Source organism: Aulostomus chinensis, chromosome 23 (genome assembly GCF_037954235.1).
Source record: "Aulostomus chinensis isolate RoL2024-O1b breed Wild chromosome 23, RoL_Achi_v1.0, whole genome shotgun sequence".
In the NCBI taxonomy this organism is placed as follows: domain Eukaryota; kingdom Metazoa; phylum Chordata; class Actinopteri; order Syngnathiformes; family Aulostomidae; genus Aulostomus; species Aulostomus chinensis.
In genome coordinates, this window is record NC_141342.1 from 19,337,659 (window position 1) to 19,350,103 (window position 12,445).

General features: G+C 44.8%; 1 protein-coding gene across 4 annotated transcripts in view; it reads right to left on the reverse strand.

Moving 5' to 3' along the window:
- Nucleotides 1-12,445, reverse strand: part of wnk4a (WNK lysine deficient protein kinase 4a) — a 48,928-nt gene that overhangs the window by 20,613 nt on the left and 15,870 nt on the right. For all 4 annotated transcript variants that reach the window (XM_086196476.1, XM_086196475.1, XM_086196477.1 and 1 more), the window contains 5 exons: nt 5,295-5,467; nt 4,786-5,006; nt 4,445-4,602; nt 1,643-1,731; nt 197-416 (listed from right to left, as the gene is read on the reverse strand). In XM_086196476.1, the coding sequence (XP_086052602.1) occupies nt 197-416; nt 1,643-1,731; nt 4,445-4,602; nt 4,786-5,006; nt 5,295-5,467 (861 nt within the window). The remainder of the gene's footprint in view (nt 1-196; nt 417-1,642; nt 1,732-4,444; nt 4,603-4,785; nt 5,007-5,294; nt 5,468-12,445) is intronic.

Here is a 12,445-nt window from a genome sequence, read left to right on the forward strand (position 1 = left end):
TTTGTGAGGAGAGATTTGTCGGAGGTAAAACACAGTAAAAGCCCTGTAAAAAGATCAGGACCCAAAGATCATGTGACCGCTGGCTGAAGTCGTCTCTATCTGTTGATCTGAGATCCATTACTCCCATTCCTCACCTAATAGCTGTAATAAAATGGGCCAGCGGTGCAGTGAACCAGTTGACCTCACACGCTCTCACCATCTCCTGAGCCACCTCCTCCGGCACGTCCTTGTAGAGCTCAAAGAGGAACTCGATGGCGTTGTTGTCCTTGTACTTCCCGTGGAGTTTCTTGGTGTCGTCCATACGCAGCCACAGCTTCAGGCCCGACTTCACCGTGTCGTCCTCCTCCGCCAGCTCCACGTGCACGCCGTTGTTCTCCTGGAAGAAGGGGTGCTCCAGGAGGTCCTGGATGGTGTACCTGCCCCGTAAAGAGAGGGAGTCTTTCACAAATACCGAAATCAAATTTGTTTTCCTCATCCAAATGCGAATGATTTTTTTTTTTTAAATGCACTTATTTGCATTTCATTATTTTGGTTTTTCATTGAACTTAACGAGAATGTTTCTGGGAGCTCCTTCTCCTCTTGGTTGAATGCGGATGCATGTATTCCTGATTAAACACATGCTTACGAGTATTCCAGCAACATTTTGTCTTATTCTGAGTGCTGACATTGTCCCTACATCTGCCGCTAATCTACTGCGTATCTGTCTCCTTTATCTTTATGTCCTCATAACAGGAACAATCGGAGATATCCATATCCCTCCCGTGCTCGCCGTGCTCCCGTTAGATGCCACACTGATTTAAAAAATGTTAACGCTCACTTTTAAGGCTTTAAACAGCCTGGCACCCTCTTATATTTAGAATCTAGTAACCTGATATGTGCCATCGCGACCGTTACGATGGACGGAGGGAGGCCCTCTGATTACTCCAAGGTCCCATCTGGTAGCTAAAGATGATCAGGCATTTGCTATCAGAGCTCTCTCTCTTTACCGCTACAAATCAGACAAGCAAACTCACTTTCTTTGAGATTAAAAGCTCTTCTTAAAAACTTCCTGTTGGTGCGGACTTCTGGAAATGGCTAAATGTGTGCTTCCATTATTTTCACTGTGTCTTAACTTGTGAGGACATTTATCGTGGGCCGTTTTTTCAGGTTCTTATTTCCTCTCTGGGCTACTTTGTTGTGTTTTTTGATGTCTACTACTTTATAACTTTTAAAGGAACAGTGCTACATGAACAAAGACGATCATTATTACGACTAATAAACAGTGTCAGCCCTGGAAACAGTCGAGCCCTACATTGCAACGGCTTCTCTTGTTTTGTACCTGAATATACTTTTCACTTTTGGCATTCTACTGATAAAAAGAGAGCTGCAAAACATGGTCCAGTTATTCCAAGCTGAAGTTGGTTGATTTAGATACAATCATGAACTTTGTGACAGAGCCACAGAACAACTAACCCCATAAAAACACGCACTCAAAGCGGCAGTCTGTCCAATCCTCGTCTCAGTCGATGAAGTCAAAGATGTTTTTATTGGGGTCGGTTACTGCATGACTTCAGTTTTTTTTTAATATAAAATGTGAGTGAGTAATAAGAATATTCTCACGTGCTTCGTGTTTTCATGCTTACTGGAGAGGCACAACTGGTACCTTTCATCTTTGTTCATGCGAATGCAGCCCTCGATGATTTCTTTGAGTTCTGGAACTTTGACTTTGTAGAAGCTGTCAGGTTTAATGCCCTGCAAACACAAACCAAAAGACAAGATGGTGTCATTTCATTTGTAGGACTCTTGACAAGTACCAGGGAAGAGATTATTGGGAGTAGACTAAGCAGAATATGTGATCAGCAACAACGCAGCCGCTCCCCTCTGCCCTGCATCTAATTCTCTCGCCAGCATGACATTCGCCACTGCAATCATGTCAACACCAGAGCTGCTACGAGTTCGTGAAACGGAAAAACACAGAGCTACCTCGTCCTCCTTCTTTTACCAAAGCTTGAAAAGATCTTAAACCTCTGACAGGTGATGCAGTTTATCTCTGGAGAGAAAATATTCACTCACACACATGAAGCGAGGGAGTTATGTTACATGTTATCATGAGAATGAACAGATTACTGCAGAGCTCCCATCCCTGTAAAAACACTGATAAGAGAGCGGAGACCCAAGGTCAGAAGGATCTCTGGCCTGCAGACACCCAAGCGACCAGCTGAGGTGAGGTCAAAACAACCAAATATTTAGATTTACCACTAAAAGGTTGAGTGGTTCCCTCTGCTATCACATTAACAGCTGATATGTCACACAGTTTTTGTTATGGCCACAAATGCTATTTGCCAGATATTTGACATGTTCAAGTGAGAAAGTTAAAAGAAATAAAACCGGAGGAGAGTTCATCAAAAGAGCAACAAGTGGGTCTGACTTTCGTGACTGTCCAAGGGCTTGCATGCTGTCTTATATTTATATTTATAATTGATACTGTATATGCCGCTGATCTGAAGCGGGGGTTTAGATAGCTGAAGCAGTTCAGTGTCCTCACAGGCACCTTCAGATAATAAAACTGTTTTTCAATCCAAATAAGATTTGTGACCCTGCTCTCTTCCTGTAGCAGCTCACAGAAGCTCCTCACAGATGATTAAGTAATTACATTTATTATGTGCATCTACGAATTTCATTAGAACCCCAAAACCAGTACGTTGCACCCACACAGGAATAAACAAGCAGATGTGATATGAGATGATTTTTGAGCTGAAGTATTCTCATGGAGCAACATGTGACTTAGTGGAATGGCTCCTCGTCGTTCCTGTCGGCTGAACCACGTGGAGAAATATAAAAAAAACAAAAAAATCACCACGACTGTTAGCGTGTGACGTTTCAGTTGCTGATAAAGTAACGTTAGCCAGCGCTGACAGCTGCTAGTAAAAGGTACAATAAATGTGAAATTAATGTTTCTTTGTGGTAAAAATAAATAGCGGATGTTCCAACTGACATCCTCTCTGCTGGCCCAGTATCCAGCCCACCACTGCACATGTAGGTGAACGGGCACAAGTCCCAATAATCACCCAGCGTCATTTCTTGGTGTCCGTACCCTCTTGGCAACTGAAGTGTCCATAAAAAGACATTTCTCCGTGGTAAGAAGGCATTTCTGTATATTAAAACATGGTGTATCCACATGGAAAACGTGCCCAAGATGCTTACATAATTTGTTTTTTTCCCTTCATAGCAACCAACTGAAACTATGTCATATGAAAGAAAATATATGAGTTCATGTTGTGAATTATGTCAAAAGCACACTAATAAAGTCACAGATGTCATCTGACTCCATACAAACATAAAACCTGAATAAACCACCAAGTACAGCTAATAATAAAGTTTTATAATATCTTACTGCACAGGTAAACTTGCAGTCTTGCTCCACTCGCTGGCATTGTCGGTTTCTCTCTTTCCATGCGCCATCACTTACTGTTTTCTTTGCATATGTGACACGGGAGAAACAAACAGACCTCTTTGTGGAATGAAGAGTGAGGCGGAATTTCCAAAACATATAAATCCACCGTCGTCTGCTCTTATCCACCGTGCCGTCATTGCTGTGCTTGGCGCTGCTTGAAATATGGAGGCCCGAGGCCACAGCTGTAACTGTAAGCTCTTTAAAATCACTACTGTGCTTCTGGACATTTTCACTGAGAAGGCAGCCATGTTTTTCTGGTACAAAACCTTCTGATACGACCAGGAATCGTCTCTATAGAGGAGAACTGGATCCTTTAGTGGCGGACAAACAATTCTTATGCATTAAATAAAGTAAATGAAGTTGTTGTTTTTTTTAAAGCTATAGTGCAGAATAAATTACAGCAGAGGTTTTGCTGTAATCTTTCATCGTTACAGTAGAAGCTGTAAAATGGTGGCTAAATGGTTCTGGGTTATGCACAATTCCTGCAAAATGGCTCATTTCAATTTTCAGAATTAGATTCCTCTGGTCTAACAACATTCGTAAAGTTTAGAGGAGATATTTATCTGCATTCAAGTTAGCCGAGGGCTACCAGGAAGTAGCCAGGGCTGTGCTCGACGGTTGTGCTTGGTGCTAACATGAAGAAGCACTGGAGCAGAAGGGGTAAAGTTTGTTTTTTAGCTCAAATAAAACTGTGGATTACTGAACGCACGGCTTTTAACGGGTAAACGCATCAGCAATTAGTGAGCGAAACATGTGCGATCCTGCGTCATGACTGTCGTGCGGTGGTCAGGTTCCGCTGCAGTTCTGGACCCTGAGCTCGTAATGGACGAAGCTGAGCCTTTAATAAACGCAGCAAGGCTTTCATTCCATGTGAGCCCCACTTCTTTCCGGGGATATCCAGGAGTATAACGCAAGATATCCTGCTCTCTGATTCCAGAGAGGAAACACATGTGCACAATTACATTAAATACCGGTTGAAAGAGCAGGTGGTTGCCACCCCCTCTTACTCACACTGGTGACTTTGCGGTAGATCTGGGCGGCGTTTTGGCACTCGGAGTACGGGTACTCGGAGGTGGCCATCTCTAGGATGCACATTCCAAAGGCGTAGACGTCCACTGCCTCATCGTACTTCTCCTCGTACATCTCGGGGGCCATGAACTCTGGTGTTCCTGTCAAGATTATAGTCGACAAAGGTAAAATTCAGCTCAGTTGTGCTATTTTTATCACTGAGGGGAAAAATAAAGAATGAATACGTATTTATACTGCGTCTGACGGCTCCCTATTTGCTCTCGATGGGAAACAGCACTTTTATTTGATGCTTTTAGATGTTATAAACAGACACGCAGACTTACCAATGACACTTTTAGCGAAGGAGGCACTTTTGAGGGTGGCCAAACCCAGATCTCCAATCTTAACGGAGCCAGTGGGGCCGGTGATAAAGATGTTGTCACACTTGAGGTCTCGATGGATGATGGGAGGAGTCCGCGTGTGCAGGAAGTGGAGTCCTTTGAGAATCTGACGACTCCAGCGCTGCAGCAGCTTCAGCTTCATCTCCTTGAACCTCTTCAAGTACCTGAAACCAAAGAGGACAAGCAGGGAAAGCTCAGTCTAAACACCAAAAAAAAAAAAAAAAAAAAAAAAAGAGGAAGCGTTTAAGTAGTGCAAATATAATAAATTTCATATTTTGAGAGTTAGAGGAAGCTTTTAAAACTGTTAGCTTCCAGAGTCTTTCCCAGACTGGAGCTTATTCTGCACCTTTTATCAATCTGACACAATTTTCCTCTTTGCTATGGAGGACAGTTAAAAAACAAAAAAATTAGCAAGACAGCAGCAACGAGGAGAGCAAGAGGAGGCCACTCACGTCTTGAGCGTGCCTGACGTCATGAGTTCGGTCACCAGGATGATGCACTTGTGGCCCTTCACCGTGGACTTCCAGGAGTCGTGGAAGCGGACGATGTTGGGGTGCTGGAGCCCCTTCAGCATCTCCACCTCCTCGCTGAAGCGCTGTCGCTCTGCTTTGGTCAGTTTACGGGTCTGCAAACACAATAACAAGCAAGCATTGTTGAGAAATCATAGAACCGTGGTCAGAAAAATAGACATGAGGGTTAATAAGAGGCTGAGTGTGGTACAAAGCCATCCTGAGACTGAGAACATTCTCTCAAGTATCCTGGTTCTGAGTCTGTTTCTGTTTCCATACGGCGAGTTTAGTGAAATTCTGCTGGACAGTTTTTGTGCAGTCTTGCGAACAAACGGACAAACTGCAACAAGCGCGTCAACTCCTTGGTGGAGGTTCATGGAAAGCCATGTTAAACAGGTGGGTTGTTGGTTTGAGGGAAGCTAGCACAGCTCCAGTCTGGATGTCTTAGACTATGTTTGGGCTGCCCAGGAACTGAGGCGGCTCCAGCAGTTTAAATTCGAGGAACTACAACGTATGATTGCATAAGCAGGTAGCTCTAAACAAATACATGGGACCAATTTGACAAATCGCTGTTACTTCAGCTAATGAGCTCGCTGCAGGAGTGGAAACCACGGGGTTCATCCATCTGGGCGACCCCCCCCTGTTACATAATCACATTTATTTTCCAATAAGGGGAACTCTGACTTTACGAATTTGAGAAGGAGGTTTCCCAAATCCATGTAAAACTGAACCAAACACTGCAATCACGCTGGATGAACAAAGACATTTTTGTGCTTCCTCTGGGATGAATGGCCTGATTTAGCTCCTACTGGAGTAACTCTGCGGTGGGTGGTTAGTGGAAAACTCTCAGGAGAATTCAGGACCATGAATCCTTCATTGAGGTAGATTTCTTGGAAAAATGCTCAACATATGTTTATGGTTACAATCAACTCGACTGCCTCCTCCCTCTCTCTCTCTCTCTCTATCTAGTGAGGAGGCTAAAGGGGCTAACGCTAAAGCTGCCGCATCAACACAGGAGGCAGGAGGTGACACAACCAAGGACCCCTTCACCCGCGTCAGTCAGCAGTCGAGCTGTCATCTAACCAGCAACGCAAACACGAGGACCTGGACACGGCACAGAGGCCCCTCGAGTCCCAGCAGTTTGTTTACATGTTGGTTAAAAAAAACAAAACAGTTTATACGTAAGATGTGTCAGAAATCCTGCAATGTAATGACTTCAACAACTTGAATCAGGTTTTAAAAGGCCATCAGTTCAGCTTTAGTGTAATGTGTGCTTGATATAGATGTTTATAGGCTTTAAAGATGTCAAATTACACTCGTGAGGTCAGAGGTCACCACATAAATCATGGTGCGAATGTTTGTGTGAGCCTGGGTGAGTGAGTCAGTGGGTTTATGGGTTGATGATGTGCATCTGGATATTTATGTATCTAAGAGCTATCACATCAACCCCCCCCCTGCGCACAGATCTTTGTCTCCCGTGGAGAGTTGCCTGTGTGGCGCTGCGCAGAGAAATGGAGACTGCTTGTGGGACAGAGACAGCGTAGAATGTGTAAGCGTCCTGCAGCCGAGCCACTCGAAGACCAAACCGTTAGATTTTCTAGAGCTGCCTCGCATTAGAGATGTCAAGAAAGTTATGTACTGAAAGACAGTGAGAGAGGAAAACTGTGTCTAAGATGCGAGCTGTGAAGCAACTTGTTGCTAATTTCAGGGTAACAACACCTCTCAACTAAACTCAGTACTTTCGAACCTGTTTGTCTCACAGAACCACCTGAGGAAACGGAAAGAGGCTTTCAAAAGCTCCTTGGCAAGCGATAGGATGAACCATCCGTCCAGCAGAACTACCTGATGATGCAGAAGCCAGACCGTAGGAGAGCAGAAACGTCTTCTCCATCGAGGAAAGCCTTCAGAACCGTTTCTGTCCTACTGCTCAGCTTTGACAGAACTGATGCTACTGCAGCATCTATGCTAACGTCAGCAGCCGCAAGTGTTGTCTTGGCAGCCGCTGTCACACACCTAAACCAACCATGTATCACCTAAACGGTTTAAACATAAAAGCATAACTTTAAGTCTGACAAGATGGCTTCTCGCTTCATCTTAATGACCAAATGACATCACTCCCACTGGGGACTGATTTAAAATGAGCCCATCTGGGACACGATTTGGTATTTGAGACTACATCTCGGTGAGAGAGAGGACAGTTCAGCGGGAGAGAAAGAGAAGCATTGTGATGTCACCTCTACAACATGTTCCAGCCCAACAACCTATAATGGAAACAGATGGTCGAATTTGTAACTAACAGCTGCAGACTGAACTGTATTAGATGGCCTTGATAGCCCCCTGCAGCGGCTGCAAATGTTCAGACTCACTTTCTATTCCTGGAGATGAATTTTATTAGTATAGAAACATAAAAAAGGGCGGCACGGTGGTGCAGTGGTCAGCACTGTGGCCTCACAGCAAGAAGGTTCCGGGTTCGAGCCCCAGCTCGGGCACAGGGTCTTTCTGTGTGAGTCTCCATGTTCTCCCTGTTCCTGCGTGGGTTCTCTCTGGTACTCCAGCTTCCTCCCACAGTCCAAAGACATCAAGAGGGACCAGGTTAATCTAGACTCTAAATTGACCGTAGGCGTGGCTGTGAGAGCCAATGGTTGTCTGTCTCTATGTGTTGGCCCTGCCATGGACTGGTGACCTGTCCAGGGTGAACCCTGCCTCTCACCTGAAGGCTGCTGGGATAGGCTCCACCCCCCGCCACCCTTAACAGGATAAGCGGAAGGAAATGGATGGATGGATGGATGGAGAAACATAAAAAGCACAGTAGCAAATTCCAGGAGCCAGTACCTTCAGATGTGAACGCTACCCAACCCTTGCAAAGACACGACATTAAACTGTCACCAAAGCAGAAAAAAACAAAACATTTCTTCAATCGGACCGAAATAGTTTTCACATCCCGACAGCCACTAAATCATTAGAGAGATGCTGTCTAAACATGATGAACTCAGCGTGACTTAATGATATCTGTCATTAAAGTTTTGTTGAGCCCTCCGGCGTTTCCCAAAGAAGGAATCCTCTATTGACAGCTGTCCAACATTTCTATCTAACTTTTCCATGAGATATTTGACTACCCATCCCTACGCCCTCGTCTCTCTTTGCTGATGCCAGAAACATTGCATAACCCTGAAGATAGCAACGCAAGGGGGGGAGCCACGAAAACAAACTGGCAGCTTTGAAAAGACGAGTGGGCATATCCCGAAAAGACCAGTCCAGGGTCAGAAATTGAGACTCTGCTGGACGTTTTCTTCCACTATCGTCTCTTCTCGCTGGATGACTTATTCTTAGCCTCTGGGAGGTGTGTGTGTGTGTGTATGTGTGTGTGTGTGTGCTGAGTAGGGGGTCTGGAAATACTTGGGCTTTGTGCCAGATAAGTGGAGTTACATAAGCAGTGTTGATGGTAGAGGAGCCACCGGTATTAAGAAGTCCCTGTCAGCGCCCCTATTATGACAACCAGGACCTGAACAGCACATGTCAGCCAGTATTTGCACCGAACCAGGTGGTGAACGCTGCAGCTCACCGCATGAATGAACACTCTGCACTGTCCTGACGTTACACCCTGACAGTTACAGTAAGTCTCGCCAAGATCTGAGGAACATCCTGTCAGTCCGTAGCGTCGACCGGAATCCGGACTAAATACTGAGAACGGGGGCAGGTGAAATCCGTCCTGCAGCCTTCAGGAATCTGTGTTAAAGGTTAGAATGAGAGTTTTGAAATGCACTTCTCCATTCCTGCATCTTGAAATATTTGGAAAATTGATTAAAATTTATTTCGGTGATTAAAGCCGCAAGCACCTTTTCTGGTTACCGTAGAAACCTGAAATGCGGATTTGGCATGAAGGAGCAGACGGACGAGAACTAGACAATCAATGTTGCACTCTCCTTTTCAACTAACGAGGGACTATAATTGCTATAAACTATAATCATATGACTAATCTGTACCTAAAACTGGCGCTCATCGTCGGTCAGGATGAATCAAAATCAGCTGCCCAAGAAAAACTGAAGACACGTTTTCTTTCCTCACTCCCTTTCACAGCAGCCGGTCGAGGCAGATGGCCGCCCACAGACATTTCTGCCTGTTTAAAGGAAGATTTGAAAAGTTTGCGTCCCTGAACTAAATTAATATCAAGACTTCGGTTCTAGGTCTACTTGTGCCTCACCACGGAGTAAACCAAACCAGAACAATACTTATGGTTTTCTTTGCCTCACTGAGGACTTTTATAAATGATGAATATGATGACACCAGACTAAATTACAAAATACTAAACACGACTGGACTAACTTATCCACAAGCACCTAAATATCACTTCCTGTGTCCACGATTTGCCACCAACACGCAACAACTACACGTTATGTTGCTGTAATTTATCTCAAGCGATGACAAGAAAATGGAAATGGCACATTTCTCACATGATGCTTATTTCTTCTTTGACTCCAACTCAGTCTGTAGTTGATTTAAAAAAAAATAAAAAAAAAGAAGTCATCAAAGCAAAATGGATAAGATCTTCTCATGTGGAGCTGGTTTACAACATTATGTATGCTTTTCAAGGCCTAGCACTTCCATAACCTGACGCTGGTCTCGCATCATCGAGGTCTCGAGGCCGTTCTGGATTGGGTTACCCTGCTAGGAGTACATCAATACACTGATGGACTCGCTGACTGACAGAAAACATGTACTCCCTAATTCTCAGCAAATGCTACTCAAAGAGGAATGAATTCTTCTGGCTCACATGCAGCGACGGACGAATCAACTATGCGGTGCGAAACCAGATTTAACCACACTGGAATGAAGGGACACGTCCCAAGCATAACAGAGTTTTTTAATAGATTTTGGACAAGAGGGGACGCAACAGTCCATCAGGCCACCTGCTTGAGACGTTATTCCTGAGACTGAATTAAACCATCAGTGTTGGGTCATGCACCGTGGCCCAGGTCGTCTCTTGCTGATAAACCACCACAGCTGGGTTCAGGACCACTTCCCTCACCTTCCCCAACAAAGGAAATTCGTCTCGGAAACGTGAGGTTATTTCACGCTACATGTGGGCACCAAAACCAAACAGGGTCATGGAAGGGATTGCGGGTTAAATTTGAAACACCTTTCAAGTTCCTCACTTTCGTTGTCACGGTTACAATAACAATCCTCAGGGTTCTTGTAGCGCGTGAGAGTTGTGGTTTTCAGCAAAAACTGAACGCCGGCCTGCATATTTCGTTAACCCTCCACGCTACGTGGGCTCTATCACTATATATACACGACCGCGCTCCAGTCATAAATGCTGTGGCCACCAGAGGGCGTCTCCCAATACAGAGTCAATACAAATACCTCAAATCTTCCCTCCCCATCAAAACTAATAAAAGCTGTTTAGTGGGCTGGCAGCATCTAAACTGCAACTCTAGTTTTGGTCACGCAGGCTATTTTTACTCTGTCAGCTCATCCTTGGCTCCAGAGCTAAATTTGTTCACAAGGCGTGTCCTTTACTCTCAGGGAAATTCGGCTCTGCATTGTGAGAGTTTGCTGCTTCTAGGTTTCATGTCATTTAATGCAGATTCCAAGTTTCTGGACTCTTAGTCGCTCAAAGAAGTCAATTCGAAGACGTAACCTTGGGCATGTTTAATCTCTGTATTTGGACATTTTATGCACTTCGCTGAGGAAGGAATTATCCAAATGACTGTTTGTAAAGCAGCTGTTAGTCTTGGGCAGGACAACAGCCATCAACAGCGAATCATTCTATATTCAGTATGTTGTAAATTACAGTGTTATTTCCAGAAATGTCCAAACATGGTTCCTGACCTTCCTTTGAACCTTTTTTTAGGGTCTGAAAGGAAATTCTTCCCTCTTCCTCCTGTCGTTAACTCATTCTTGAACCTGCTGTTAACAGGCTGTAACTCAGGATGCTGACAGCGAGGAACCCTGCAGAGAAACACCAGACCGTCTCACGACAGAGAAGGCAGGAGAGGACCCGCACGGCCTCACCAAACCCTTGTCCGCCAGGCGCAGTGATGACAGGCTCATCGAGATCTGGGATTGAGGTCAAGAGGCTAAAGAGAGAAACGCAACTGACGTACCCGTCAGGCTGACATACAAGAAGTAAACATGGACGTGGGCACCGACACTGGTGCTGTGTTGCTTTTAGGTGTTTGCAGGTGAGAACTGAGGGGCCTGTGTGCTCTTTCCAGGGAAAACCTGACATGTTCTGCAAATGGAGCGGGCAGAGGGAGGTTAGCCATTAATCTCATAAGGATTGAGGACTCAAACCCTCCTCTGACTGCTGCTCTCACACTGACAACCTGACCTGACCTGTGGCGCCTGGCTAATTACCAACCCAAGTGAAGGAGCCCTAGATGTAGGATTACGCTATCTCGACTGCATTCAATAGTGAAAAGTGGGCTGTCAAACAGGTCTTTGTCCACCTGGTCCTGGTACTTTTTCCAGTTATCTGAACTGTAGATGCTTGTCCCAGGATTGCATCACCTGTGTTTGAGCTGGGGGATCCACTATCTTTAGTCTATTTACTCTGTTATTCCTCACATCTCCTAAACTGCTTTTACACTAAATCCTCAGATAAAAGTCCTCCATAAATTGCACTTGCGACAGTCTCTTAAGACTCATCTGGCTTGTCAAGTGGGGCGTTGCGCAATCCGCCCAATCCACCCCATTCCTTCTCCTCTAAAAAGCACTGTACCATTGTCTTTTTTCTCGCTATCGAGCTACAAAGTTTGCAGTCGTCAGAAAAAAGAAAAGATTTGTCAATGAATAAAATAAAAGGTGTCGATTTAAAGGTTTGAGCTGTTCTGCCAGCCCAGGAAGTATCGATATGTAAGAAGTTTAGGGACTTACCGATAAGTCTTCAACAATGACCCTTTTGTAAGTTTAAAGTTCATTTTGGTCCTGCATGTGTGTGTGTGTGTGTGTGTGTGTGTGTGTGTGTGCGTGTGTGCGTGTCACATTTTAGTGAACCTCGGACCCACCACAGGTCAGACAGAGACCAGAGAACATGTTCCTGCTTTAATCTGACCAAAAATCCCTGCAAGGGAAAGGGAGCTTTGAAATGCCGA